This window comes from Lepisosteus platostomus, chromosome 4 (genome assembly GCF_059453375.1).
Source record: "Lepisosteus platostomus isolate fLepPlt1 chromosome 4, fLepPlt1.hap1, whole genome shotgun sequence".
In the NCBI taxonomy this organism is placed as follows: Eukaryota; Metazoa; Chordata; class Actinopteri; order Semionotiformes; family Lepisosteidae; genus Lepisosteus; species Lepisosteus platostomus.
In genome coordinates, this window is record NC_142614.1 from 65,231,526 (window position 1) to 65,246,559 (window position 15,034).

General features: G+C 38.1%; 1 protein-coding gene across 2 annotated transcripts in view; it reads right to left on the reverse strand.

Moving 5' to 3' along the window:
- The window catches only part of ugcg (UDP-glucose ceramide glucosyltransferase), a 46,821-nt gene that overhangs the window by 29,725 nt on the left and 2,062 nt on the right, over positions 1-15,034 (reverse strand). The window contains exon 2 of one of the 2 annotated variants that reach the window (XM_088630270.1): positions 3,543-3,602. The exons of the other annotated variant lie outside the window; for it this stretch is intronic. Coding sequence (XP_088486396.1) covers positions 3,543-3,602 — 60 coding nt within the window. The remainder of the gene's footprint in view (positions 1-3,542; positions 3,603-15,034) is intronic. 2 annotated transcript variants of the gene reach the window in all.

A 15,034-nucleotide genomic window follows, 5' to 3' on the forward strand; every position in this document is an offset into this window, starting at 1 on the left:
AGATAGCCATCATTTTTACCACAAAAAATAGAAGTCCTCTTGGCATGTTTCCACGTTTATAGGACAAGGGGGTGGATTACGTTTTTTTTTATCCGCATCAAACGTCATACTTCTTTATCCAGAACAACAAAAATGAACCACAGTGCCCTGACATTGCCCTGGATAATGAATGGAAGAATGTTTTTATAGCTCTGGGGAACACCAAGTCATGAATTAATTCAGTCTAAGTTGTGCCCTAGAACTTTTCTGACCCCATGCAGATTCACACTATGACTCACCCTAAAGTATGGATTCTGTCACTATGGTACCTCAGGAATGTTTTGGATGTGCTATTCTTTTCTCTTTCTGAAAGAGACATTGCCTGCACACTGTCAAGGATACTGGACAGCAGACTTCCCCTGGAGCCTTTGTTATTTCTTCTTAATGATAACTCTACAAGTCAACATTGTTTCTCAAAGAAGGATTTTGACACCGAGTTTACAAATGCTAAAAATACTCTGCTGGGCCAGTGCTGGCTTGTCCCTCACTTCCTGTCTTGGCAACACTGTTTGTCTATTTTCACAGGTGCCATTTTGCCAGAATTCTCAGCCACTTTTCTGCTTTTGTATGTGGAATAAGGGAGGAGGCCCATTCTGTAGTGCCATCTGCATAACAAGAAGTGTTTTATTCTACTGTACCTTAACTTGCGTGGCTGGCAACTGGAGAGGTGTGGAGGGGAAAGGGCTGGGGTTTGGAGATGTCTCAGAATTGAGCAGTCACACTTCGTTGTAAAAAATCATCACGAGGTTAGACTGTTCTCCTCTGTGCTTATACAAGCCACAAATACCATGTTGTTCCAAAATGTTTTGGTATCTATTTTAAGAAATCAAGCACTACTATGGACATGTTTATCAAAACTCGAATGGTGACCATAAATTTCATTTGCTCCTCAGCTCTATCTGTACAATGTGGCTCCAAAATAAAACTGCCTGCAGCACAGAAACCGTACTGGAAACTGCTACAGTTTAAACTCTGCTGTAAGCAATAGCACTGTAAACCTGGGAATCTGTGAATATTGAAAAACATTTACTGACCCTCTATAGTATTTAGTTGGCTTTGAACCTACAGTAGCTTTAGTAACATAACTGAAAAATCCCATCCAAGTGGCTCTCTGGGTACTTCTATTAAATGAGATTCTCCAGTCTAAGAATTCATCCTATGACTAGGTGAATCCTACATCATATGTCTAGACCCTGACGTTAAACTAGCATTGACTAATAACTTCAATATTGTTATTTCACAAAACACTGGCCAGCAGGCAATTCACAAACACAGTAGGAGCTCATATAATGCTTTTGATTTCTATGTGGATTAGACTCGCCTGAAACTTTGTAGGCCTGACTCATACACCATAATAGCATTATTGGCTATACTGTAGCTTAAGAATGTGTTCAATAAATGTAAATGGAGCTGAGAGAGTGTGTCCGACTGTCCAACAACGGCGTCTGCAGGTGAAATCATCACTCTAAGCTGATTGTTTCACAATGATATAACTGCTTACAGCACGGATCTTCAAATTGGTGTGACAGTGGATCACTTAAACTTGGGAACTTCTTAACTGATTTTTAATCAACATTTTAATCACGATGAGCTTGATTATTAGTTACTGACTGCAACATCCTGAAGACAAACGGTAAACTTGGTGCCTCGCTACAGTTAGAATCTCCATTTCTCATCTGATTAACCCCAGAAAGTTCCTCAAAGGTACTGAAGTCAGACCAAAGGACAACAGTGAAACATGAAAAAATGGAAATGAAGGAGAAATGCACTTAAAACTGAGAACAGGAAGCCCTCCTTTATGCAAACGTGGAAATCGGGAACAAGCTTCTTAGACATCACAACAAAGATAATACTGTAGCTTCTAGCAAGAAACAGCAGGATGTGACCCATGAACCAGATAGCTGCTCACAACCAAATGAGCTCCTCATGCTCACAACCTTTTTTATGTTCTTAACCCTTACTGGTAAAGAGGCACATTCTATGCTTTGAGAACTTCATATACCCCTATTTTAATTGCCTACTGTACATGATGGAAAAAGTAAAGGTTTATTCCACGCTGAAAAGAGAAGAAAAGAAACATGTTTCGGCTGTGGAGCCTTCTTCTTGCGATTCACCCGAAGAAGGCTCCACAACCGAAACGTTGTGTTTCTTTTCTTCTCTTTTCAGCATGGAATAAACCTTTACTTGTTCCTTTGCAGCCTACTCATGCTGACGCAGCTACCTACTGGACTTGAACTACTGTACACAATAGTTAACTGTTGAAGTAACTGTATGAAGATGTAAGGACAATACTTACTCCACATATAACTTGATCACAACAACATGCTAACTGGTGTGATTCAGCATCTAGAGGAATGTAATTCATTGACTCAGTAACTCAATGGACATTTTATCCCATTACACACGACAGAAGGATCACAGTGAGTTAGTCTACTCATAATATTGTTTGCTAAACATGGCTGTCTGCCACTTTACTTTTAGAATACATAACAAAAGTGCATAATTAATTGCATGGGTTTGGTCCGTTTTTGCATAGATTACCTCACCAAAGCTGCAAGATCTTTTGCAGCTCACTCCCTTTGACTTGCTATTTTGGCATCTTTTCAATCACACTTGTAGGTGAACCAGCTGGTTACGTTATGTCACATGCCTACAGTTGGAATTCAAGAGAAACGAAGACAAAGTTCAGAAGAAAAAATGTGCAGTGGAAGATAAATGCTGAACACCAACGCATGCTGTAATTCAATTCTGGGCCATAAATAAAAAGAGATTTCACCATAGTCGCAAGTGAAGTCCAAAATCCAAAAGATATGAGGCAAAACCCGTCATCAGCATTGTATTTGATACTATATAGTTATATAATCTTAGAAAAATGGAATACTATGTGAAAAATAAGACATCTGCAGGAATACTAAAACTGAATTTCAGTTGGCGGCATTTCCGTTAGATACTAACAGGGCTGACATGCTGTACATTTTTGTATGTCACTGGAAAACATCTTTAAAAGTTATAACCTTTCATTTTTGTAACACAGACAACATTATGATCCTATAATTATCACCAAGGTGAACTTCCAACAGCAAGGTTCCAATTAGGAAAGAAATAAATATTTGGTAATGAAAGTTTTTGCTCTACATGTTAAAATCAATTTCTGTATCTTCACAATGCACTGCAAGAGCTCTAGACACCTATGATAATTGCTCACATTTGAGTAAGACTTTCCATTCCCACAGCACGTCAGTACTGAATGAAGGGGGTTCCCTCTAATGTGTGAAGTTCAGCACCCACCTGCGTGATGAATAGCAACCATCCTGCACTAGCAACCCCACCACAGGACAAGCGAGAATTAAAAAAAGGTTTCACAGTTTTTGTACCAGCAGAATCATGATTAGCATGTTTGCGAAAAGGACATGGAAGGAAAAGATTATACACAAGCTGCCAGCTATTCACAAATAAAAGAGTGGAAAGATTTTTAAAATGTATATATATATATTCCCAAATACCTGTTGCAAAGTTGAAGGGTTAACTTCTTTTCCTCTTTGCTTTTCAAGTAGGATGAATTCCTATCGTATCAAAACCCAAGGAAAGTAAAGTTAGAGTTCTTTCACAGTCTTTACCTCATTCACAACCATTTCAGCTAACAGGCTATAAAAGGGCTTTTAATATCACTCACTGTGATAATAATTGCGCTTATTTACTGAACACGGCTTCCCTGCAGGCACAGTTCAAATTAAGTGCTGAAACAAATTTGAGTAAAACACTAATGGGCTTTCATAGCAAAGGCTTACTTGAAGTTAAAATGTTCTCCAGTGGTCTACTCAGAACCACTAATCCACTTCCTCTGCCAACCTAAAATTGCCACATTCCTGCATCCAAATTAAAATTCCAAAGAGCCAACAATAAAATATTTAAAACCACAGTTTTTATGACTTGGTGATAGCTATAATGTACAACTGAAATTTAAAAAGAACGCGTCAGTTATGCCCTACATATCACCGAGAAAACGATAACTTTTTTCTTCTCCCCACAAAGATAATGACCTTCATTTTCTTTCCGAACACCTACTGTAGCACTTCCTTCTATTCAATTCCCCGCTACACACTTCTAGATAAAAAACCTCCATCTTCTGGTTTTGAGTGTTTGGATTAGAAGGGAAAAGCGTTACATTGGGGGAAAAAAAGTCATTTCTTGCCACCAACCGTTGCATGACATCTTGATCTGCTGTAAACAGATTAATGTCCTTGCCCTGTAAAGTATAATTGTCTCCTCATCATGTAACTGTGGCATGCACTCTATGATGTGCTGCATAGAGATACTTAACTATACTGTAAATGTACTGTATATATTTTCTGAATCCTGTGAACTAACGCCATTAGAAACAACTTACTAAAAAAAAGGGTATTTCCTAACAATGTTATTTGTAATATGACTGAACACTACAGCACACATATCCAAAGCTATAAAAGGCCCGTTCAGAACTGTGTTTCTCTAAAATGCTGAGGTTGCTGTGGGTGTATTTCTATTTTATGTTCTATTTATCACAAGAGGTTACTCTGGTCTAAGGGCATTTTTCAACCTTCTTAAGCAGGTCATTACTTTGACGCGATTGCTCTTGTTTGTTTCCCAAGCACGATTGTGATTTGGGTTACTGGGAGACCCACGATTCAAAACATGAGATGAATTAATATTCTTTAATTTTCATCTTTGCTTCCTGGTTAAGGTGGTGCTCTTTCTGAACTCTAAAGGATAAATGAGAAAAGGTCTATCGTAAGAATTTACTGAGTGAGAGTAAAGGAATCTTTTCAGATCTATATCAACAAGACGGGTTATTCTTTTTGTTAAATAATGCATTACTAATTCAAGAACAGAGAGGTTTTGATATTTTACCACAAGTCTATAAATTAGACAACAACAAAACAGACTAGGGTAAATATAATCAAATTACAGCATTTATACTTGGAATCTTAGCTTTACAATATGATAAACATGGCGATAGTTTTTTAGGAACAAGTAATAGGTATATTCCATGCTGAAAAGAGAAGAAAGAAAACAACGTTTTGGCCGTGGAGCCTTCTTCAGGTGTGATCGTTTTTATAGTTGGTTTTAGGGAGTACATATTTGCTTTCTTACCTGCCTCTTTAAAAAAGGAGGCTATAATCTGCATCTTGTCTGCTTTCTTCCTGCATTCCACTGATACATCCTGAGGCTTTTAAAATATGTACACCTAAAAAAGATGTCGGAGATGCCACAGACTCCCTTCATGATCAATAGGGATTTTTTATTATACAAACATCAACCTCCACTCTGCTTTTTCTCAAGGGAAGCCAACAATCAGGGCCAAACAAACCACCAACGAAATCTTAAATACGCCTCATCTGACACTGGCCTGCTACCAAATGCTGCCTGGATATGTCCCTGGGGGCAGCTATTGGGTGATAATTGCACAGTGTTCTTAAATATTGTGCCCTGAAGACCCACTGCTTTTCATTTGAAGAAATGCAGAAAATACAAATCCCTTAGATCACAGCTTCTCAACCGGTGTGCTTAAACATATAAATGGATGTGCCGTTAAAAATAAAAAATAGTAAATTTATATGTTTTCGTCTTGGGGAGTAATCAAAATGTCACCTGAGTTGTGAGGCAAAAACTGAAATAAAGTTTGTTTCGAATATTAAAATTAATGTGCTTGGACTGGGGACACAAAAGTAGTATTTATGCGGGGAGGGGAGCAGTGTGCCTACATTTTGTTGAGAAATACTGTCTTGGTTGCACTCATTTGCAGAAACTCTTCTAAAGGAAAGAAGTACAGCTAAATCACATCTTTTAGTGTTAAAATCGTAACATTGTGGACATAGGCCTTGTCTAAAGGTTTTATTTTTCTATATTTAGTCTTACCCGTAAGGAATTTGTACATTATTTTTGTATTTTAAGTTTTATTTTGTTGTTCAGTCTCAAAAACAAATCAAATGCTTTAACAGAGGGGTGCAGCCTTTAGATACTACAGCGATTGAAGACATCAACCCACTGAAGGGATTATTGTTGTACTTTCTGGCGTATAAATAATTATGCACCAATGGGCTACACAGAAGCATCACAATCTCATATTAGGCTATTCCTCCTTACACAATTAATGTGAAATAAAACTGTTGGGTTCGAGTCCAAAAAAATCCTGCTTGAAGAAATGCACACAATTAAAAATCATGACACGAATTATTCCACAATTCTGAATCCTAAAAACATCCATATCTCATATGTCAGCGAAAAGTAGCTCTTCACTGCATATGAATACAAAAAAAAAAGATTCAAACACACAGAATGTACAATTTTCTAAATCATTATGCTTGTTGTTTGCTTTCAATCTCAGAGTACAGTTTATTTAACACAAACATAATATATCTTTGATAGGTCTACTGGAATGTGGCACTGTGTTCCTAAACTGACCTTACTCTGAAGTAAAAAACCCTGGGATCCATCCCCTTATCTAAGAGTTCTACATGTAGGGTCACAAATCCTAAGGTTTTAGAAAACTAAAAAACCAAGCACTAATCGATAATATAGTATTCCTGCAGATCGCATCTTATACAATACATTGAGTGATTGATATATTAGGACCATACAACTACGTTCAACTTGCTTCACTGATCCAAAATACAGAAGAAGAAATACAGAAATGTGAAATACAACCATTGGGTTGCTGATGGAAATAATACCAAAGGACTTAAATTCAGTTTTCCATCCACCCATCTACTATCAGAGAGCTGTGTGCTTCTGGTAAGGGGTAAGGGTAATGGCAACATAGGGACTATCATAGACCACTAGCAACACAAGGTCCAAGCCAGGACTATGCCCTGGACAGTCTTTCTTCAGGAAAACTCACAGGGACACCAAATATCCCTGAAAGGAAATTATGCAGACAATAAGAACATGCACACTCCACAGAGACTGTACCCTACTCGAGAACAATGAACTCGGAACCCCAAAGCTGAGAAGCAGCAGGGCTAACAGAAACTCCACCATGGCATCCGTAACTCCGTGTTGCTACCTGCAAATCAAATGTGGTTTTTCAAAATAACACAGAGTAATTCGTATTTTGTTTGGCTTTTTTTTTTAAACATTTATCAGAAACCTTGCATGCACAGAACGCTACGCTCCCCTGAGCCTTGAGTTTCAGTACTCCAAAGATTAGATGACCAGAAGGCAAGACTCAAAAGCTCCAGGACTGAAGAAACACATTCTGTCACTATAGAGCAAAAAAGTTCATTCCAAGTTTTTCGTGTTTTTTTTATTTGTCCACAGTAACATTCTAAAAGACCCAAAACACATTCAATTAACCAAAACCCCAAAATATGAACAGATAACACTGCTATTGGATCATCAGTTCGAGTCTGATTAAGAGGTATTTTTACCCAGACAGACTGCTTTCTGCGTGTGGAGCCTTTGAGACCCGATTGCTTACTGACCTGGTATTACTTAAAACTCTGGAACATTAGATTCCAACTGACCAAGTAGGCATGATTTTAACATGCAAAGAAAAAAGTAAAGGTTTATTCCACGCTGAAAAGAGAACAAAAGAAACACCTGAAGAAGGCTCCACAGCCGAAAACGTTGTGTTTCTTTTCTTCTCTTTCCAGCGTGGAATAAACCTTCACTTGTTCTTTTGCAGCCTGCGCATGCTGACGCAGCTCCCTCCTTGAACTATGATTTTAATGAGTTGTCTGAAAGATAGCATCTCCCCAGCACAGCACGATACATACTGCAGATTACAGAAACTGTGATCCAGCAGGATCTACATACTGATCCAGCAGCAACCTGGATTTCTTTGGAGATCTCAGAGCCTTGTTTCGTTTTTTGAGATCAGGCTTCAAGGCAGTAATGCTGATGTCAAGCACATTACCCTTTGGGAAGCCTGTTTAAAGCCCGTGTTAGCATAACAGCCCCTCTGACACGCCGGCGGTGATGCGTGCCTTTTACATACGTACATGGGGGAAGGCCCACCAAATCTAGTCATGGAGCAGAAGAGCCTTATGTCACCACAGCAAAAGCAAAAGTAAAAACTGTACAGCTATTTAAATTGACTCTGAAGCTTTCTTATGTGCACAGTACGGAACAGATCAGAAGAAAATAAAAAAAACCCTAAAATTAAAGTTCTTTCGTAGTTTCCCCTAATTCTATCAATTCAAATCTATTTTTTTTTTAAAAGCAAGAGAAAGCTTAAAGAAAAAGAAAATCTCGACTCGTAGCAATACTCCACAAGTCTGTTCCTGAAAGTCTGTAAAGAAAGGTTAATGGACTTTAAAGACTAAAGAAATAAGTAATTTAGCCACTGTTTGTTTTGCTTCCTATGAGTTTTTCTACAATACACATCAGGAAAGCCCCAAAACACTACAATGGACTCTTTGTTATTGCTTATCACAAAGACAACTTTTTCTTTAAATGTAAAGGATATATACAGTATACAGAATCTCATAAAACAAGGAGCATCTTAACATTTATCCATCTATTATTTTAAATATTAAGTTGTAGACAAAAAAAAAAACCACCCAATATTCACTTCAACATGTGGCATCATCATTTATATACAAGCTGTGCACATGTGTATTTGCAAAGTAGCACCTTTTTTAGTAGATATTACACAACTTGGCTTTGGGAAACGAGATTATTTATTTTATGCGCCATATGAGCCATCTTTTAGGGAATAGCAGCTTTTCATATACATGTTATGAAGAGCTATTCCCCTCCCCCAAAATGTATAACTGTGGGTTTGTAAAATGTCAATTTAATTACAGAAATCCATACATATTAGAAATCACCTTTTTGCAAGATTTTTTGTATTTGTATCAGTTACATATAAGTCAATTAAGCCTACTTCCTCAAGACACCTCATACTCCCCACCTGTCAATGTGAATAATTTATCAATCAATACGTTCTGTGCAACAACAGCCCCTCTTAAACAATCAATTCCTGAGGGAACGCTTTGTATAGGTCTAGGAAACTTCCTGACACTGGAGCCTTTAAAAACTCAAGATGTGTACTGATGCAAAAAAAACTTCGCATGGCTTTCTCCTCTAAAAGACGCACTGAAAATCAATTAATCAATTTCCCTTCGGGATCAATAAAGTCTTATCTATCTAAAATAATAGCTTAAACCAAAGAGTGGCACAAAGGCCTTGTCCTCTTCATAATTGCCCCAAATGGGGTTCTTCACTGTGTTGGTTTGTTATTTTTAAACCACCTCCTCAAAGCCCCTATTGTGGCTCAACATGTAAAGTTGCCTTAGAGCAGGCTGAGCTCTGCAATCATTTGGTCATGTCTGGCCCGTGTCACTAGCCGAATGTGACTGGGAATTCCCCACACCACCACGCAGACAGGGTGGGAATAGTTGGCCAGGCCAATCAGAGCTGAACATCCACTATGAGGCTATGTTGTCCATTACATGTGGACAGATGGGACAACCCTGTCTACACATCTTCATTCCTCCCAGTATACAAATACTGTACAAGGCTCATGGTTGCAAGCCAAGGCACAGAAAAACACCCAAATCCTTTAATCAATACCTATAATCTGCTTGCTTCATCTTTCTAGAAACATACATCTGTAGACAGAGTTATAAGTGTTTTTCTATGATCGGTGTAGTACAATAAGTCTCTTCGAATGGGAAGCCCTTTGAGAATATCAAGTTCAAAGACATGGTGTAAATACAAACTAGAAAGGAGCTACATCTTCCCCACATCGCATTGCAACTTCCTGATAAAATCCCCACTTCACTCATTTCCTATAAGGAAAAAAAGGAGGCACATCTTAACGCAAAAGAGCTGTGCGAGTCGGGTACGAGCTATGTGTTACTGATGTCAATGTGATGCTCAGATCAATTAGCTACTGTACTAACTACAAGTATCAATAATAAAAATCCTTAAGATGCAGTGTAAATGCCCTTTATTATATTTATCAAATATAGAGCTAGTTGTATGTATTTGACATTTTAAATCTCTTTAAATGACTCTGCAATAATCACAATTCCATCTATTATCATCTCATTTCATAAATATATCTTAATTTCCAGTCTAGCCAGTGGAACAATTTGTTTATTCATTTGTTTATTTAAAGCATTAAACATGAGTCACAGACATGTTGCCAATTAATGAACAGAAGAATACTAAAGTATGAAACAGCTACATGAGTTGCCTTTCTGCTTATTATTAATGCTCCATTGGCAGTTAATGTATCACAAGGCAGCCTGAGTTTTAATTTACTTTTTTGCCCTTTTTTTTTTACAGTGCGACTTTTCTATATTCAGGTTAATCTTATGTTCTAAAATGTTGACCTAGGCTTCCTGGTTTAGTTTTAAAAAAAAAATCAACATTTTCAATAGAGCTAGTCAAGCCTACACACTTTAACGGGCACACAAGTTCAAACTTTTCAAGATATTAACAAAAAAAATCCTAAATAAAATGACCAATATTTTGAAACCAATGCACCACAGTATGTTACCTAATGAAAGAAGCAGATTTTATTAGGTTAAAACTGTGACTAGGAAATATCAAGAGAGAGAAAACAGCTATCTGCTACATGTCACATGAGGTACAAATTGAACAAAAAGAAGCTGTTCGAAGACTATGTGAAAGCTGAATCAGCAAGGAACTTTGGACAAAGCATTTCCTCTTCCTTCAGATAAGTATTTTTCTCCCGAGCTTTTAGTCATGTTTAACATCTGCAGCATTCCAATGTCAATCCAACACCAGGTTATTTTCCGCCTCTCGTTAGCTCTCTGTCACGATGACTGTGCTTGACAGGGCCCCAAGTCCTTGTCCGTAATAAACTACTCCTATTGTCTTTTTCAAGAATATGAAACAACTAGAAAGCCTCATCATGCACCACATGTACAGATGTGAAATCCAAAAAAGAAAAGAACATAGAAACCAAGACAAAAGACCAGAGGAAAGGAAGGCATTACTTTATTTTTGGTTTTAAATCCCCCACCTCATTAACTACACACAACCGTACAGACTGTGCTCTCATTGTATTTTAGTATGAACCACATTTCAGTATGAACTGATCATTTCTTGCTATAATCTCACATTATCTACACACTACAACACTGATTCTTTCACTTTGTTTTTATACCTAATATTTTCTTCACCAACAGACAAAAGAACTGCAATTCATAAGCCAAGTGCCTATTCAATCCATTACCGGGGCACCGAACCATGAAAATGATGGCGGATATTGGATACAGTCCTCCCTTTAAACACAATTAGGTAAAAATCAATATCTCTGAGAAAGTAATGAAAAAGGCCTAATTAGGCTCCAACCACATGTAAACAAGAATAGAAATACTCCTGACACAGTTATAATATGTGTCAGTAATATCTTACTAAATTAATTTGTAAATATTATATATTCCAGCCTAACTGAAGGTTGTGACATAAACTATAGCTAGAAATAAAAGTTTCCTCACTCATTTTTTCCACCTGAGATCCGGGATATGGAAATCTGATCACCGCACGGTGCATCACAAAGAGGCGATGACACAACTGCCTCTGTGCTTTTTAATAACTCAGCAGCCCCACAGGTACACTCCTCAGGCGCTCTTAAAGCGTACAGAGACACGCACAAAGGCTGAACAAAAGTCAACGAGCCTCCCAAGCAACGGCCAAAGCTTCTGTTACTAAACACAACTCTTTGTTTTTTTTATTCATGTTGGGCAGTGAATTAATTTCAAGGTTCCTACAGAGTACCTGGGTGGAACCATATGATTAGCGCCATTAGAATGACTATTGTGAGCTGGTTAAAGACATGAGCCCATAATTACGCTGCGCACACCGATATCAATTAGTGGGGTTTATCTATGCTCCATTGTCCCTCACTTCATCTTCCTGTCCAGAGATGATATGATGGGTATCTAAAGTACTGGTGTCACTTACAGTGTAACTATTGGATACCCATGTAACTAACAGAGCCAAACAGGACACGTAGAACTATTTATTAGCTGGTTTAAAAAATTCCCAGCTCATTCCCAGGTTGCAAAACACAAAACATTGCCTAGAGCTCCAGGTATATCTCGGTCACCGTCTGTGGTATGGTCAGACAAGAGAGGGTTCGTTTATTGTTCCAAGTTCTGCGGACCCAAATCCTAGCTCTCTCTCTCTCTCTCCCGGTCATCCACGGCCACATGATGTAAGCACACTGCAGTCAGTCATGCTGCACCCAATATTGAAGTCACCACTCCACGCTGCTGCAGTTCAACATTCCAGGGAATTTCTCAATGAGGGAGCCGTGGGAGTGCTCGCAAGCTCAGAAATGTTTCAAAACACACGCCTCCAGTGACACTTTAGGAAAAACAATTACAGTAGAACAGAGTGTTCCTCAACCTTCTTATATTGAGCTTATATTACATTTTATTATGATACAGAATTAACCATGAACGCTTCCCTGTACTGCCAGTTTCACCACTTTCTGAATTGTACTCCAGGATGTACAGTAGACACATGCAAGAAAGAAAAACTATCTGTTAGTCCATGCTCACACTAAAATGACTACAGATTTTTTATGTTTTCAATAAGATCTCGATGGCTTAATTTAAAAATTGTTTTTACTGATTGTCACCACAACATCCTTAGACTGCCTAATTACTGCCTAAGACTGCCTAATTACTGCCCAATATATCTTGGGACATTCTTTCCTAGTCCTAAGTCATGTTCACTTCTATGTTAAATAGGTGACCCCAAATTACTGTATGTAATGTTACTAATTCACCTAAGGATCAAGTCTAACTGGCTCAGGCAAACAAACTGTTCAGCTGAGGTGCTAATGACACCAATAATTATTTTAATCCCTCCAGGAAAGAATTACCTAACCCTAATTTACTATGAAAAATGTTACGATTAAATTTCATGAAAAATGCCTTAGTGGTGTCACTAACAGCCTCTGTCACAAGCACCATCCTGTTGATTGTTCTTTTAAGTTTTAAATGTGTTCTCGGCACTTTGCATGTATTAACCACATCTTAAAATACTTTGTGACCTACATAAAATACAGTCCTAAATTTTGAGGGTTCTGGTAAGAATTTAATGAGTTCAGAATTCCCAAAATGAACTCAACATTTCCTATCCTTACTCAAATTCCTAACAAGCAAACTACAACTGAAATGAAAGCTGAAGCTTCAAAAGTAAGAAAAGAATTTCAAGTTTGTTCCCACAAAGCAGGCTATACTTTTGATGTTGAAAACAGCATTTCTGGGTAAAGAACATAGTCAGTTTTCTGCAAAATGTTTTCAAACCATCAAAGATCCAATGGCACAATCTGCTGTACCTTTTATACAATACTACAAATTTCCTGTTCAAGCCACCTCTTAGAAGACAATCAACCAGTACAACCTACAGTATGGTCTTTGAAGGAAGTTCTATTTCATTCTATGTTTTTACTGAAAATGTATATGAATATCTGTAACCCCATTACTAAAAATGTAAGTTTACTGCCATCTACTATATTGTTTCAGAAATATGTGGCCTAGTCATTTATCTTATTATGCTCAATCCATTACACTTTACTTTTTTGCTGCCTATGCAAAGCTTATTTGTGTGCACTAAAGGTATTTTGGTACCAAAAGTATGGCATTAACGAACACTCACAAAAAAACCCAGCCATTTAGATTTCCATCATTTAGGTGTTAAGGAAGACTATAATTTTGCCTCTAAACACTAAGGATTGCCAAAATCGCTGGCTTTTGTTTCACATAGTTTGTTTTTTATAAGGATGTCTTGTCTCTTGATGATAAAACAGGTGAAGCTTTTCTTTTCTTTTGCCTCTTGGCCTAAAACGTGTTTAAAGCAAAGCTGTGCAAAAGGCTGTCTAATGTAAAAAGCATTTAAACTTCAGTTTTCAGCTACACTTTGCGTGTAGAGTAAGCGAAAGGTCTTTAATTTGCCAAGACCAATATAAATAACAATCTGAGAAGCCAACAAAGCTACTAATGTTCTTAACAACTGTGGTCTTCCTGCTTCTGGTCCAAGCCTTTCGTCAATTTATTTTATAGCTCCGGGATCCTGACAGAATGTGAACCTTTTAAAACCGCCAACTGAAAACTACATTGCGAAAACGCTACATAGGACTGATTTAGCAAATATTACGAAAGTCTGGGTCAATATTGTTCTTGAATTGGAAAGACGGACTCCCAACACTTGGGTCAGTGTGAACTGGACACCTTGGCATAAGTGCCCAACGACGAGGGAGAACGACAAAGTAGCAAAAGGTGGGAGGAAGGCCTTAAACTCCGGGGCAGTTAGAGACAGACAAAAAAAGTTGCATTCAAGAGCCCATTTAAAGCCAGTCCAAAATTCCTCCCACTCAGAAACTAATCAGGTAACCCGGCTGTCGCTGCATTGCGAGCGACATAGAAGCCTAGCAAAAGCATGAGAGGCAATGAGCTCCTCCCACGCGAGAAACGGCTCTAACTCTACCATGGCTGGACTTTATCATGGGTGCCTTAAATTTCAGGGTTGCATAAAAACGGGTTGTCATGAATTACCTTACAGTGACACAGGAATGGTTACATTACGGTCGCTTTTAATCCAGTGAGTTAAGAAAAAAGAAGAAATGCAAGTCACGGAAATCAGATCAGCGTCATTCTGCGTGCCCTTTTACTTTTCAAAATACTTCAGCACAGCATGAAATTTAGGCTCTCCTCATCTGAAACGGCAATTCGGATGTACATAACGAGGGGCTTAATTTCAAGACGGTGATGCCTATAATGCAGTATGCAGCAGCTAATGCATCATAAGTGCTCAGATATCGCGTTTCACTGGGGCTGTCTGAAATGAACAGTCCAGGCTTGCAATGCAGTCCACCTACTTGCAAACAGCAGCTAAAAAAGGAAACCTCCAATTCATATACTGTATTTATGTTCTGCTTGCCAAGCACTTGGAGAAAGGGACTTGACAGAATTCACTCCCAACCTATAACTACTAGGGAAGAGGCCAACTGCACCGTGTGAAAAAG